Source organism: Sebastes umbrosus, chromosome 16 (genome assembly GCF_015220745.1).
Source record: "Sebastes umbrosus isolate fSebUmb1 chromosome 16, fSebUmb1.pri, whole genome shotgun sequence".
Taxonomy (NCBI): domain Eukaryota; kingdom Metazoa; phylum Chordata; class Actinopteri; order Perciformes; family Sebastidae; genus Sebastes; species Sebastes umbrosus.
In genome coordinates this window covers 16,613,388-16,629,097 of record NC_051284.1, presented here as the reverse complement: position 1 = coordinate 16,629,097, position 15,710 = coordinate 16,613,388, and the positions used below count along the sequence as shown (strand labels likewise).

Sequence of the window (15,710 nt, the reverse complement as noted above, 5' to 3'; positions counted from 1 at the left end):
ATGTGTGTGTGTCTGCGTGTGTGTGTGCGTGCGTGCGTGCGGTTGACTCAGGGTCAGAGGAAGTGTGCTCCTCAAAGACCTTTCCACACAGACAAAGCCGTCTTTCACAAAGTCCCTGACCTTTGACCTCCAACCCCTAAAAAGGGGCACAGCATAACAGAGAGGAGGGGACAGAAAAGGAAACAAGAAGAAAGAAGAACAGTCAACAGAGCTACTGAAGTACTGTAAAGACAGGAAATGGACAATATGTTCTCCCATAAACTTGTACAATTTAGTGTATTGCACCGATACTAAATTGTTCTGAAATGTACAATAGCATGAGCTCTAGAGGATATCAACAAATGGTGTAAATTACATAAAAATTAGCAAAATAAACCAATTATTCAGAGCTGAAATTTATCAAATCATCTGATGCTAGAAGGGGTTGTAAACGATGTGACAGATATTATTTCCTTTTTATAAAAAATACTAAATAACTCAATAATTTACTTTTCTTTTGCTGTGGAGCATTTAAATCACATTAAACATTATTTGGTAGGGAATGGTAAATAGAAATATAGAAATAGAAATGGTAAATATAGAAAAGTTTGGAAGGACTTTCTAACGCTGTATGTATGTATATACAGTATTTATGAATGTCAACAGGGAATATAACAATATTACAATTTGTTAAGGAACACTTCTAATTATACGGAAACAATTCTAGAAAAAATCCGAAGCTAAATTGTAACATTTGCAGCTTTTCTCTGTTTTATATCCTGCTAAATGGAATATTTGGGGGTATTAGTCTGAAAAAACAAGATATTTTAAGACGTCAAATCAAATAAAAAAACGTCTTGGGTTATAGGAAAATGTAATCAGCGTTTTTCACAGTTTTCTGACGTTTTATAGTCCAAATGATAAATTAAAGCCTTAAAGCTTTATTCCACTTATATTCTCGTTGTTTAAAGTCGTGTGCAGAGAGTGTATCCATGTGTTTTAAAGACAAATGTGATCATTTTTGGAAGGTCTCGTTGTCGTAACGTTTCCAGACATAATTACTCAGGTCTAAAGCCTGAGACGATGTTTGAGTCCTGAAAAGACACCAGATGTGTGCATGTGAATGAACTGAGCAGCGGAGGAGGGCTGGAAATGAATTGTTTTAGCAACAGATGGTCCCTCACCCCAAAGCATTTCCTGACAACTTTTATCTCTTTCATCACCCCCTTCTCGCTCTTGTTTGGTCTCTCTACTGTCTTTTTCTTGCACTCTATATCAATCTGACACACACACACACACACACACACACACACACACACACACACACACACACTAATGATAATAGAAAACCAGTCTGTGCCCCAGGCTGTGGAGTTAACCAGGCAGAAATCATCCACACATATACAGTACAGTACACTATATATATAAATATATATACACTGTTGGGTAGCTCCAGGCTTAGGGGGAAGAATGTCTGAATGCTTTTGGATTCAGAGTTTTAACTCTGCTGATCTTTGAGAAAAAATGAACTCTACTTTGGGCTATGTCAGCATACATGAGTTAAAAATTGCATATTAACGTACTGCCGACTACATACTCGATCTATATATGTACTGCCTGCTGCCTACTAAATTAAAGATTAAGTATGCCACTACCAGCAGACTGTTCACACTAAAGTAAACTCAAGCACTACATCTTTTCAGCCCGTTCTCATTCCCAGGGCGACACTCTGGCACTCCCCTAGGCGTCTGAAAACGATGCACAAGGCACCCCTTTAGTATCTGTATGAGACGCTTTCAAGTAACTACAATGTAAACCCATCCGCGTCAATATTAAACACACAGAGGAAGTGCTTTGGGAGAGTGGTGATGTAGTTTAAAGAGGGAAAAAAACACACATAGGTCGGGTTGGAGGGGAGGGCGATGTGTCCAACAAATAAACACAAGGCTTTCATCCAGGAGACCGCTGTTTGTGTCCCGTGAGACACCAACATCGTTTTGTTTGTCTTTGTGTTCACAACGTTAAGTTTCACTTTCACTTTACAAACGTAGTAATTGTAGGCCAAAGCATGTTTTTTTTCCTAAACCTAACGAAGTGTTTTTGTTGGAGAGTGTTAGGGTTAGACCCCTCTCTCTGTCTCTGCAGTCAGTCAGCCCGTCTCGTCCCTTTAACTCCAGCTCGTCCGCCTGTCACATTCCAGCACATGGAGCCACTATAATGAAGGTGATGCCGTCAATTGACCCGGTGACCCGCCCCGCCCTAAGGCTCTACGCTCACAATTCACAAGTACTTCACTATATCCTGCGAACTGATAAAATGACCTCTGACCCCACATAAACCTCTGATACTGGACTCCTATTTCTCTCCCAAATTCTATATTATTTTTCTCTCCATAAATGAGAATATAACGCATGTTTTTCCTTTCTGTCTCGCTCTCTATCTGTCTCCTCTTTAAGTAAATTGGTCTCTCGTCCCAGATCGATGTATTTGCCTGAGCCATGCGCTATCTCTGGGGAAAATGCAGCTAAGAGGACACAGGGGGTTATAAATGACCTGCCAGCATTACAGCTATACACCCACCAACACCCTCGTACTCCTCCTCCCCTCCCCCGTCTATTACCGGCCCCGACAGACAGGAATGGTCATGCATGACAACAAACTCCAGTGCTGGAAACTGCATGTACAGTGAAAAAAAAAACACTCCCTCTCCGTTTCTCACTATGAAATTCAAACCAAACCGGGGCCTCCAGCTTTGTCCATCACCTTTTCGTCAAGCTCCATCAAACCTCAGTTGTCACTTTACCCTCAAACATGACCCCTGACCTCGTAGCTCACACCATGCTCTCTGCCCAACGGGGGTTGAAAGAGTACCAAAACATCCCGCCCAAGGAATTAGATGAATTTCTTTATGCAAGTTAGGAAAAAAAATATTGGTGCTTCGGTAACAGTGAGTGAAAGAAAAAAAGCTAACAATCATGTAATGTGTAGCTCAGGGGTTCTCCACCTTTTGCAACTTGAGGCCCACTTCTGATTGTTCAAAAGATTTCCAAGGACCACCTTCCTAAATAAATCACAAACTGGGCTATAAAAATGTGTCATGCCAGCGTCAGGTGTACTGACCCACATAAATATTCAGCTTGCCCTCACCCATCACTGCCTGCCATTATGAATCCAAAGTATTCACGGTCATATTTCCTCACCACACGCTTTGGAGCTTTAATTTGTTCAGGGTTGTCTCCAACATCACTTTTTTGTTTCAAGAACCGATCCAATTTGTGTCACTGCATCCAAGACATATATGTCTGTAACGGGGAGACTCGTGGGTACCCAGAACCCACATAAGTCAAATATCTTGAGGTCAGAGGTCAAAGGGCCCCTTTGAAATTGGCTATGCCAGTTTTTCCGCCACAATTTAGCACAACTTTGGAGTGTTATTTAACCTCCTTCGCAACAAAGTAAGTTACTGACATGGTTGGTATCGATGGATTTCTTAGGTTTTCTAGTTTCATATGATACCCGGGCCGTATCTTCACTCTAGCTTTAAAACCGAGCCCGCTGCAACCTCCTGCACCTGATTGGATGAACGCACCATTTATTCAACCTGCAGCTGTTCTGAAAACATCAATTTCAACATCATTTCAAGCATGAAGCAGATCAAGCCTCGTATAGCAGGCCTAACCGATATTTTAAACCGTTGTTTGAAATAATCTACGGATTCTTATCGGATCATTATCAAACTAAAATCTCAGCTGAGCTTGTGAGATGTAGTCTAAATGGAATAAATAACCAAATTCACATGTTTGCTTATTGTTTGTCTTCTTCGTTTGATTTTCTGAGAACATAGATTATAATTGCAATGCCTGTTGTCTCTCAGATCTTGGTTGTTAGGACAACAAATCCACACAGTTTGAAGCTGCATTACCACCCGTTTACAAAGCAATGAAGGCAAGAGCTTATTCAGTGTGAATGATCTCAGCAATTTTGTACTCATACTGTATAATCATTAACAGAACACCCTGGAAAATAGGAAATCTAAACCTTAAGTCAAAAGTAATGTACAGAATATTGTAATTGATGGGTTAAAACATGCAAAACCTCTACTGTTCCTCACACTGTTTCCTCCATGTATCAAAGCCTCTATGCAGAGCGAAGGTTGTCATGGTTGATTATATTATCATATAATGATTATACCAAGAAGAAAAACTATTAAGAAAATCCTGACCATCTAATAATCTTTCATTACTGAGCATACAAAAGAGAGCATCCCCAGAGCATTCGGCCCAGACGCCTCAACAGCTGTATGCGTGTGCGTCTGATAAAGGCATTGTTTCTGCTCCGGCGACCACATGGACGCCCGTGCCATTTGATTGAGGCAATCGCCCCGGAGACAACCTCTGATGAAGGACCCCATCTCCCTCTGAGAGACACTCACGCCCCAACAAACCCAGACATACAGTTAATGTCTGCAGGCATACACACATTTTTAACTTCAAACTGCACATTCAACAGTCACTCGACTGAGCATCAATACACCTTGTTACAGACAAACACAAGCAGCACATACAGATGCAGGTCACTCTGGGTCAAGACGTGATCTACACAGTGATTAATACTATCTCAAATATTCACATAGGTGTTTCGGTTGATATGGGAAAAAAATGATAAATTAAGGTAAAAGAAAAGAGGAGAAGGGCACCACCCTCTCGTGTCACTTCTGGTTTTGAAACAAGGTGGCGACGGCCAAAATGCCGAACTCAAAGCTTCAAAACGTCAGTCCACAAACAAATCAGTGACGTCAAGGTGACTACGTCCACTTCTTATATACAGTCTATGTGGCTGATGCGACATTTCGCCTTTTTGGAATAAAGTTTAGGGGGAAAAAACACATACAAACAAAACAAATGGGGGCAAATCAAAAAACGTTCACGTACATTTCATGGAAAATTTATTCAAAAACTGCCAAGTAATTTTATTAAAAAACACAAATGTGAACCTCATGGTGACGCTAGAGGAAAAGTCAGGGGATTGTCAAAGTCAGAAGGATACATCCTCTGGGGACCACGAATGTCTGCACAAAATGCCATGTCAATCCATCTTATAAACCATCGCTAGAGCCACATGGCACAAGTAGTTAGAAATAAAGGTAAAAGAAGAAAGGGACATAAATGAATGACAGAGACAGAAAGAGAGAAAAAAGAGTAACCCACAGGAACAGAAGCAAGGCTGACAACCTGGCTGTCATCGACTGAAAGGAGAACAGAGGACGACAGAGAAACGGGGGACAAGAGGGACAATGGTGATGATAGTAGAAGAAAATACACAAATACTAGAAAATGGGACCGCAGGTTAAAAGTAGAGGAGGCTCTGGAAGATACAGAATGACAGACGGATGAATAAATGATGACAGAAACAGCTGACCGGTAACCCGCTAATGGAAGCAAACTAAAGACCAGCGTGGAAGTGGGAGGACACAGTGGGATCTCTGGAGACCAAAGGTCATGGGGGCATTTAGAGGATGACTTTAAATGTCTGTCTCTGTCTGGCTGAGCTCATTAACTACAGTTACTTCTAAGACCACAATGTTAAAACAGCACCGGAGACACATCCCAGGCTCACAAACACATCCAGCATCAATAATTCATAAATGATAACATCTTCAGTGCAGTTCAGCTGCCTTTCTTCTCTGGGTTTTGGCACTTCATAACAACAAGCATACATTGTTTTTAACGTTTTAAACAAAAGGCAGAGACAGCCGCCAAGCTCTACTCTTGCTACAATGACGGATGTCTTATATTAGAGGGGATGTGGGTGTGGTTTTAAGTGCTAATGTGAGTTAATCGGAGGGGAGGGTCCTCTGGCCAATATGGATCTTGTCAATCCTGGATGGAGGACTGGTTTCTGTAATTGATGTTATATGGTGCCTTCAAGTGTTACTGTGATCACAAGATAAGTCCAATTGATGTGATCGCTTAAAGTTAATGAGTTATACTGTGATGTTTGTTGACGTCTTTGTAAAAGAAACCGATAAACGCTACTTTTAAAAAAAAAAAAAATTCTATCTTTACTGGCTTTTAGTCTTCTTGTTCATAAAGATAACAAAAAGTAGGGCTGTACTCGACCAAAGAAATTTTTAGTCGACTAACACATACGATTTTGTTGACTAATCGTTTCGTTGATTTAATCGACAGATCTGTAAAACTGAGTTTCTCTGCAAAGAATCACACAAAAACACCACTTTTGTTTACCAGAGATGTGCTCAAATGTTTCTTGTAAATAAGTCATTCAAAATGAAAAAGCATGACTAATCGACTAAAGAAATCTTAGTCGTCTAAGACCAAAATGACCGATTAGTCGACTAATCGACTAAGAGGGGGCAGTCCTAACAAAAAAAGACAGAATTAATCACTTATTTTTGAAAAGGAATTCAGGCAACATCTATCTTTCAATGTTAAGTCGCATAGCAATTGTTCTCAAAACATAAACCAGTTGAATGTCAAGCATGTTGTGTACTTTACTTCTTATATCGAATATACAACCTCACAAGAGAAAACAATTTGCGTGAGGTAAAGTGCAAAACGAAGAGGACCACATCCTATAAAGCAGCTCACTAGGATGCTACATATGGACTACTATCTCTAACTAAGATTTAGTTGTATTCAGATTTTAAAATTCTGTTAAATTCAGAGATGCACAAAAATAGGGCTGCAATCAACGATTATTTTTATTGTCAATTAATCTGCAGATTATTTCCTCGATTAATCAAATAGTTGTTTGGTCTATAAAATGTCAGGAAATGGTGAAAAATGTTGATCAGTGTTTCCCAAAGCCCAAGATGACGTCCTCAAATGTCTGGTTTTGTTCACAACTCAAAGATATTCAGTTTACTGTCATAGAGGATTAAAGAAACCAGAAAATATTCACATTTAAGAAGCTGGAATCAGAGAATCTTTACTTTTTTTTTCTTAAATTACTCAAACTAGTTAATTGATTATTAAAATAGTAGGAGATTAATTTAATAGTTGACAACTAATCGATTCATTGTTGCAGCTCTACACAATTGTTTTTTGAAAAAATTGTTGTCGTCATAACTTCCGTCTCCCGTCATGTTGTGAAAATAATAGCCCTTCTGTGCAATTGTGATGTGAAAGCCTTGTTAGAAGCATTGGCTGTCAAGAAGCAGGTGTTTTTTTTTGTGTATGTGCGTTAAAGGTACGTTTTTATACAACATCTCTGAGCTAAAGCTCTCTGATCTGTCTCCTCTAGTGCAGCCCGGCCGTGTCAGGGACCTAAACTGTGTCAGTAATATTCCATTAAAGGTGATAATACAATCAGGACAGCGAGGCTTTCAGCAGATTATGGCGGCTGGAAGGAGAGCAACAACATGTGTTTATGTGCACACGGCGGGTGAGTGTGGTTGTCACCTGTTCTGTATGAGTCACATCTGTCAGTTAAAGAGATTACAGTTGAAATTGAAGGTATTAAAAAACATGTGGGGGAATGAAGAATCATGCAGTCAAAAATGAAATGTTTCTATTTATATTCCTCTTTCTGGACAAAATACTTCTATTTATCAAGTAAGGGATAATGTACAGCGAGCCGGTCATTGTTTTGAAATAAACCCAGACAGAGGAGGGGTCTTGCATCGCCCTGAAAGGGTTTATTTCACAATGACCCGCTAGCTGTACATTATCCCACTTATTACACAAATACTTACTTAACAAATCAGTAATTTGACACAAAAATGGTCCGCCAGAGTTCGAGATCAGAACTGCGTCCATAGCAACGGTCTGTTATACATAGCAACAGTCTGCTATAAAGAAATAACAGACCGTAGAACGCCGTGATTGACCAATCAGAATCGAGGATTCAACAAAGCCGTGTAATAAAAAAAATTAATTGTGTCCTCAAGCACCTAATTCTCTATTAATCAAAGGTCTTATAGGATGGCTGACTATGATTTTGAGGGGAAATATATCAGTAGATTAATCGATAATTAAATGATCCCTGGCTGTATTTGTGGAATATTTTAACATAATTAAAATCTTTATTTTACCCCTAATGACCTAAACTATTAACTTTAAAATGGCTCCGTTGCAAACAAAGCTTTTCAAAACAACAACAAAAAGCTCTTTCAGGCAGCTACTCTTGAAGTACCAGAGTTTAAAGTGCATCGTGTTCCCGGTTTAGCCACTTTACTGTTAATATCTGAAGCTTTAGATAGACGACCTTTTGACCCGTCCTGAATTCCAAAACAAACACATGAATGATTCATCCAACGTAAACCAGATCAGAGTATACTGCTAAATTACAAACAGGGATAAAGGCAGCGGATAGAAGCAGCTGTTAACGTGTGTGTGTGCGTGTGTGTGTGTGTGTTTGTACAGTGCAAATCCTCTTTGCTAGGCCAGTTTTGAGCAGTCTGCTAATTATCACATTCTCTCTGATCTTGGATTAAACTACAGTCACACACCCCCACCCCCACCGACACCCTGGCAACAAGACTCCACGGCAACAGTGTGGAAGCAGGGCACCATGGAAACAGCCTCTCTCCTCTAAGCGTTGGTGGATGCTGGGAGATGGTGTTCAGGTGGAGAGGATTGTGGGATATGTTGTCCTGTATCATTTAATTCAATTTCAATTCATCATCATTATTTTATTTTATTTTATCTCAAATTTGATATGTGATTTAGGGTCAAAAACATAAAATTTACTTGACTTTACTGTATACAAAGTGGAAAAAGGTGTATGTTTTTAGAGGTAGTTTTTAAAGCTGAGGCAATCTGGGGGAAAAAACATGAATATTCCATGATTATTAATCTCTTACCAATCCAAGATTACTCATATTGCAATTTAATTTTCAATAAATAACTAATTAATCTCAGAATACCTACACTAAAGCTGAAACAAAATTAATCATTTAAGTTTGTTTTTTTTCTAACAAAAAAGCCCAAACTTCATAGCTTTGCAATTGTCAGGATCTTCCGATTTTTTCTTTTCTTTTTTATATTATTCACCATTCATAAACTGAATATTTTGAGTTTTTTGACTGTTGGTTAGACTAAAAAACACATTTGAAGTCGTAATCTTGGGCTTTAGGAAATTGTATTTGGCATTTTTTTACAATTTTCTAACATTCTATAGACCAAACGATTAACTGATTAATGGAGAAAATAATCAAAATAACCATTAGTTTAACCAATCAAACAGGCCACAGTCCAGTGCATAAGTCTAAAAATGATAAGAAATCATCCTTTAACTCAGAAGTGTGAGCCTATACAAGAAATTTAACATAATGCAATGTGCTAAAAAACAAATACTCATTGTTACTCGGGATGAAAGAAAATATTGAAAATATCGAGTATCGCGATATTATGTTTTGTGATACTGTATCGATTCTCAAAAACACTGTATTGATTATTAATTAATCGTTTACATGCAAAGATTAACTCATTCAATACTTTATTACATCAGCAAAGAGATGCGCCCTCTCAGTGTATGTGCCCTCTCAAAGTAGTGCTATAATCTTGGATGGGTTAGAGTCTGTGATAAATGCAAATGCAGATCCCACTGTTTGGATTGCATTAAAAAAAATTATTTAAGCATTTTAAGCATATGGTGGTGTGTTCTTTATACTATGACAGTTTTTCTAAAATTAGATCTAAAAAATTGCAATATCACCTAGTTTACAGTATCGCAATAAATCACAATATATTGAACCGTAACCCCTGTATCATGACACGTATCGTATCGCCAGATTCTTGCCAATAAACAGCCCTAACTGTTAGATTTGTTGTTATCGAACTAATTGTGTCCATTTATTGTGATATAAATTTTCTGTCATATTGCCCAGTTCTATGAAAGCCCTTTCAAAGAAGAGTAGGATTCTAGGAGATGTTGTTTTATCCACATATAGCCTTAATGCAGTTTGACTGAAGCGGCGCTGTAGTCTCACACCTACACGTGCAGAGCAAGCAGGAGAGTTAGACGGGGGGGAAAGAGGAAGGAGAGGAGCTGAAAAAAAGCCAGAAGTAGGAGGGAGACTGGCAGAGTAGCACTGAAAGTGGTTGGTTGACTGAGATGGAGAAGCACCAAGTGAGTGGCCGCAGGGATAGAGCGAGCATCAGAGGGAGGGAAAAAGAAGAGAGAGAGAGAGAAGCAAAGCTGATGCAGCTCCTGAGCAGAACAAATGTGTTTGGAGCTGCTGAATATAGGTCACACATCTCCAGTGACTGTTCCCTTCCCTCCACTGAACCAGCTTCCTACAGCATGCACTTCATACCAAATCCTGCATAATGTTGTACCACAATCTATGGATTGCTTAATTTACCCCTTTACGTTTTCTTATATAAAAATGCATCAAATGCTGCAATTAGAAGAGACACCGTCCGTAGTTTAAGCTTCAAACGTGGCTTTGAGATTTGTTAGTTTGTGTTACACAGCCTATATGTAAGAAGCAGCCATATAGAATGCATGCAGATGATTAATATTTTACTGTTCTTTGCATGAAAAATCAACCTCGGTGTGAGAAAGCTTTTATTGCTCTCTCAGTGGGGTATGCAGTGGCCACTCAGCAAATTGCAATTGAGTAGTAAATGATTATTTACAGCCTGTTCGGATATACAGAGTGAGGGAAACGACAGAGCACAGAGGAGGAAGAGGAGAGGACACTGGGCAAAGACAGGACAGAAAGCGAGGCTATAAACAGATAGATATGATACAGCAACAGTGACAGCAGGCTTGAGATAATGTGTCAAAGCTGTTCTTCCCACATTCACACCTGTCTATCTCCTGGTTATCGGTCCGTGGTGGCTGTGCACCTGTAACACAGACCTATCACACCAACACTAACACAGAATGTCACCCATCTTACTCAGACACACACATACCGACATCCATGCCCTCCTGTTAATGAGGCATAACAGCTGTTATTCAGTATAAAAGCAGCTTCAGGATCACATTCAAACAATCTATACTATGTTTTCCCATCACCCGATTCAACTTTATACCTTCTTTCGGGGATCTATCATGTGAATAGATGTTAAGACCTAATAGTAGGTGTAGTAGGCCCCTATTGACCCACATCTATGGGGCTAACAGCCCCTGATAACGCCTAGACTGACAACAGTCATATCGGCTGCCCCAGTAGTTTCACATGCAAAAACGCTAAATCTTACCAAGTATATTTGTCTAATAACTAGTCAAAGTATATCATAACACTTAATATAAAACACAATCAATGAACAAGTAACATTTCAGTGAGATATATGGACTTGTTTTTAGACAATGCATCTTGAATATCTTGTTAAAAAATGCTACTTTTGAGCTACTTATTCATAATACTAGTGAAATAAAGCTCAAAATGAGTTTTCTCTGCTGATTTCAAGATCTCTTATTATCTTGAAAGACCTAAATATTACTTCTTATTTCAAGAGATCTTACCAAGCGGATTTTCACTTGATTTCTTTTACTAATTACAAGCAAAAATACCTTGTATTCATTGTTTTTCTTAACTTATTTTGCCTTTTTCTTTTTTTTTCAGCTAACTTAACCCAAAAAAGTCTTATTTTTGTTTGTATTTAGAGCACATGATGTCCCTGCAACCACCATATTCCACTTATAACCCATCCAGTTTGAATATGAGGGGATTATACAGTAGACTACTGCCACCTGACATTTCATGCTTGGCTGGTCGGCCAGCTATCATGTTTTCTGCCTGGGTTGAGAGAGAGAGAGAGAGGGAGGTCAGCTGTTCACTCTCTCTGGTTTTAAGGGATACAGAGAAGTGGAGGATCGCATGCAAGGATATACAGTAAGATTGAGGGATGGAGAGGAATGAAACTAAGTGGGCAGACACCTCCCGAGAGGATTGATTACTCAGCGCCCCACGAATGCATGAAGTCATGTTTCTGGATATCAGATACATGCAGTTTATGCAGGACTGCACGCCTGAACATCATAACTCAATAAGTTACTCCATTTTCAGGCTTTCAGAGTCTGTGCTGCGTGGGGCTGCAGGGTTGGTGATGGGGTGGTCTGTGAATCAATGCTATGATGATCAATATATTTCAAACAGACTGATGGGAAATGGAGCAGGAGTGATGGTTATAGCTGTTGCTGTATGATCAAGTTAATATGACACATTATTATCAGGATTCAATAGCTCATATACATCTGTTTTTCCCAGCAACAGCAAGACAATGAAGGACACCAGTGGCCCACCTATATGCCCACACCACCACTCATACACACACCACTAAATGGCATGACATCACCGCCAATGTGGGAGACATTTAAACCCATATCAGATTAACTTAAGAGAGGGGGACGATAAGTAGCTTGGAGAGGACAGACATTGGCATCAAAGTCAGCAGACGAGACGGCGTTTCGTGACATTGTGTGGACGTGGATGCCATTGAACGGTGTGTGTGTGGACCAAAACACAAATGAAATGAGGGAGGTGGGGGGAAGAGGTAAGCGAGGCTTGCATCTCATGAGGAGGGTGACAGTGTACAATGAATGGAGGGAAGATGGAATGGAAATATATAGAAACACGAGAGGTAAATTGCTTGGACACCACTCTTGATCTGAATGGAAAACACATGCAGGCTTGGTTTTACAAGCTTGAGGATGGTTTGTCAGATAAATCCCAGGATGCTGTAGGTGGAAGCATCAGCAGGCAGTAGAGGAATGAATGAATTAATGAATAACCATTGGTTTTTATTTGGTGATTTAAGGGATCATGAAAAAGGAAAAGACCTGAACAACATCATCATTATGATGGGGAAAACATTTATATTTAAAGCCATAAAAAGACAGCAGCTAAACACTGAACGTTTCCAAATGTTTTTGAAACATCAGTGGGTTCTTGAGAGGGATGTTAATAGAAATAAAGAACAGAATATCATTTTTGAGCGTGGGTGGGATACTTTGAGTCAGGGTGAGGATTGGAGTTAAACAAAATTAATAAATAAATAATGTTGATAAAGGTCAACTAAAGGGATGTAAATATGTCCTTTTTTTGTCTGTAAATAGAATAGATAATTGTGTAAGCGAATGTGTCTAAGTGGATATGTATATGAATGCGCGTGTGGATATAGACATATGTATATACTGTATGTATATATATCTATATACGAGGTTGGTTGTATGTATATGTATATGAATATGTATGTATATGAATATGATCTCTTGATACTGCATTATTACAACGGGTAATACTCTTTTTTTTCTTTTCTTTTTCTTATGTTTCTTTTTTTTGTTTTATATATGTTGTTGCTGCTGTCTGTATGTCCCTTTACAAGTATGTGTATGTATTCCTTTAACCTTAAATAATAAAATAACAAAATAAAAAAACACTGGTTTATATTCAATACCAGTTGTTATAACCATTTGTCTCACCTTGCCTGTTCCATCCACACACACAAATATCCCTCCTTTTTCTTCAGCCCCTTCTCAATCCCCACCGTGTACCGACCCATATACCCACCCATGGATGGACCCTGCTCCATCCCATCCACAGCCCACTGAACAGCCCACTACATGGTGTGGGAGGGCTGTTGCTGTGGGTCAACACGGTGTATACCCTCCGTTAACAGATAAGGATACAGATAACAGATAAGGATAAGTAGCTTGGAGAGGACAGATATTGGCATCAAAGTCAGCGGACGAGACGGCGTTTCATGAGATTGTGTGGACATGGATGCCATTGAACGGTGTGTGTGTGTGTGTGTGTGGACCAAAACACAAATGAAATGAAGGGAGGTGGGGGGAAGAGGTAAGCGAGGCTTGCATCTCCTGAGGAGGGTGACAGTGTACAACAAATGGAGGGAAGATGGAATGGAAATGTATAGAAACATGAGAGGTAAATCGGCTTGATCTGAATGGAAAATACATGCAGGCTTGGTTTTACAAGCATGAGGATGGTTTGTCAGATCAATCCCAGGATGCTGGAGGTGGAAGCATCAGCAGGCAGTAGAGGAATGAATGAATTGATGAATAACCACTAGTTTATATGCAATACCAGTTGTTATAACCATTTGTCTCACCTTCCACACACAAATATCCCTCCTTTTTCTTCGCCCTCCTTCTCAATCCCCCACCATGCACCGACCCATATACCCACCCATGGATCCATCCCTGCTCCATCCCATCCACATTGCACTGAACAGCACTACTACATGGTGTGGGAGGGCTGTTGCTGTGGGTCAACACGGTGTACCCTCCGTTAACAGATTGGCTTTAATCCGAGAGGAAGCCTTATGGATGCAAAAGCCCATGTCAGCTCTCAGTTTGGCCAATTTATCTGCAGCTCTGCTCTGAATGAATGAATCCACCGAGCAGCAGCAGCAGCAGCCAGGCCCCTATGCATGATGCTCTGATGCAGTGATAATAAAACATGTTTAGTTTATTTTAATCGACATGCATTGCAGTTAATGCACAGGCCTATTATTCCCTTTGGGTTTAGTCGACGGAAAGCAAACACCTGCAAAAATCATCTCCCACCACAGGCCGGTGCAAAAGGAGTCTGTATCACACCGTGCAAGGCTTCATATGACACCAATGTTTAGCTCGATAACAGTGACACACATTCTCCCATTTGCTTACCTCTCTGAAAAACGCCTCCATCCTCCACTACTCCTCCACTACTCCTCCCAGACGACGCGCTACCGGCAGACACCGGCTCCGGTCTCCGGTCTCCTCCTCCTCCTCGGCTGCTGCTGCTGCTGCTGCTGCGCAAATGTGTCCAACAGAAGGGTGAGTGTGTGTGTGTCGGGATGGGGGAAAGGTAGCAGTGCCTCCTCCGTGTTGGTGTTTCCCATTCACCGAGCGGTTGTCTTCATCTCCGAAAAATAAAGCTCAATTTGGTTGAAACACACCTCAGCAGCGTCCCGGTGCTCTATGCGCAAAACGAGCTACATGAGAGAGAATCCAATGGAACAGTAGAAATGTCCACACCGGGGATCCGTCGCAGGAGCGCTAATTGAAGCGGCCTGCCTCGTTTCTGTGTTCAGTGCATGCGTGTGCATGTGTGTGTGTGGATGCGTGTGCATGTGTGTGTGTCTGCGTGTGTGTGTGTGTATGAGGTTGTGAGTATAGTGCGTGGGGTTGAGAGAGAGAGCACCAGTCCGGGATCAGAGTGAGCTTGACGCTGCCCACCTCACACACCGACGGGGCGGTGCAGACACAGCCTCCTCCAATACAAACACACACACACACACACACACGCACGCACGCACGCACGCACGTACACGCACACATGCACACAGGGCAGCTATAGAGTGGTAGGTTTTGAAGTTTTGTTGTTGTGGTCAACATCTGGATTTTTTCCTTCTCCTATCAGAAAAAGGGTTTTTCAGTTGTTGTGTTGTCTCTGAGAGCCTCTGCTGTCCCACTTGGCCCAATTACAGGTGTTGATCCTGAAATGAACCAGATTGTCCATCAACAGCACCAGCATGTTGGATTACAGCAGTAATTCTTTCCGGATAAAAAAGGGCGGGGGGGGAAGATTGATGGAAAAAGAAAATTAGGAATGTAGACCTATATCTCTCAACTTTCTTAAAAGTTGTTTTCATTATTATAATAAACTGGGGGGGGAAAAGTTCAGATACTTGTGTTTGGTCGATTATTTCTCTGTTGTTACAATGCTAACTGGCATTGTATTTTACATGGTTGGAAAGCATGTTTATTTACCTTCACAATGATGTCCCACTTGTAAGGATCATGCATTTGTG

The 15,710-nt window shown here is 40.4% G+C and overlaps 1 protein-coding gene across 1 annotated transcript in view; it reads right to left on the bottom strand.

Annotated features, from left to right (window-relative positions):
• Positions 1-15,057, bottom strand: part of myo10l1 (myosin X, like 1) — a 57,872-nt gene extending 42,815 nt beyond the window's left edge. The window contains exon 1 of the mRNA XM_037746948.1: positions 14,584-15,057. Within this exon, the coding sequence (XP_037602876.1) occupies positions 14,584-14,604 (21 nt within the window). The 5' untranslated portion in view covers positions 14,605-15,057. The remainder of the gene's footprint in view (positions 1-14,583) is intronic.
• Between the last annotated feature and the right edge of the window lie 653 nt (positions 15,058-15,710).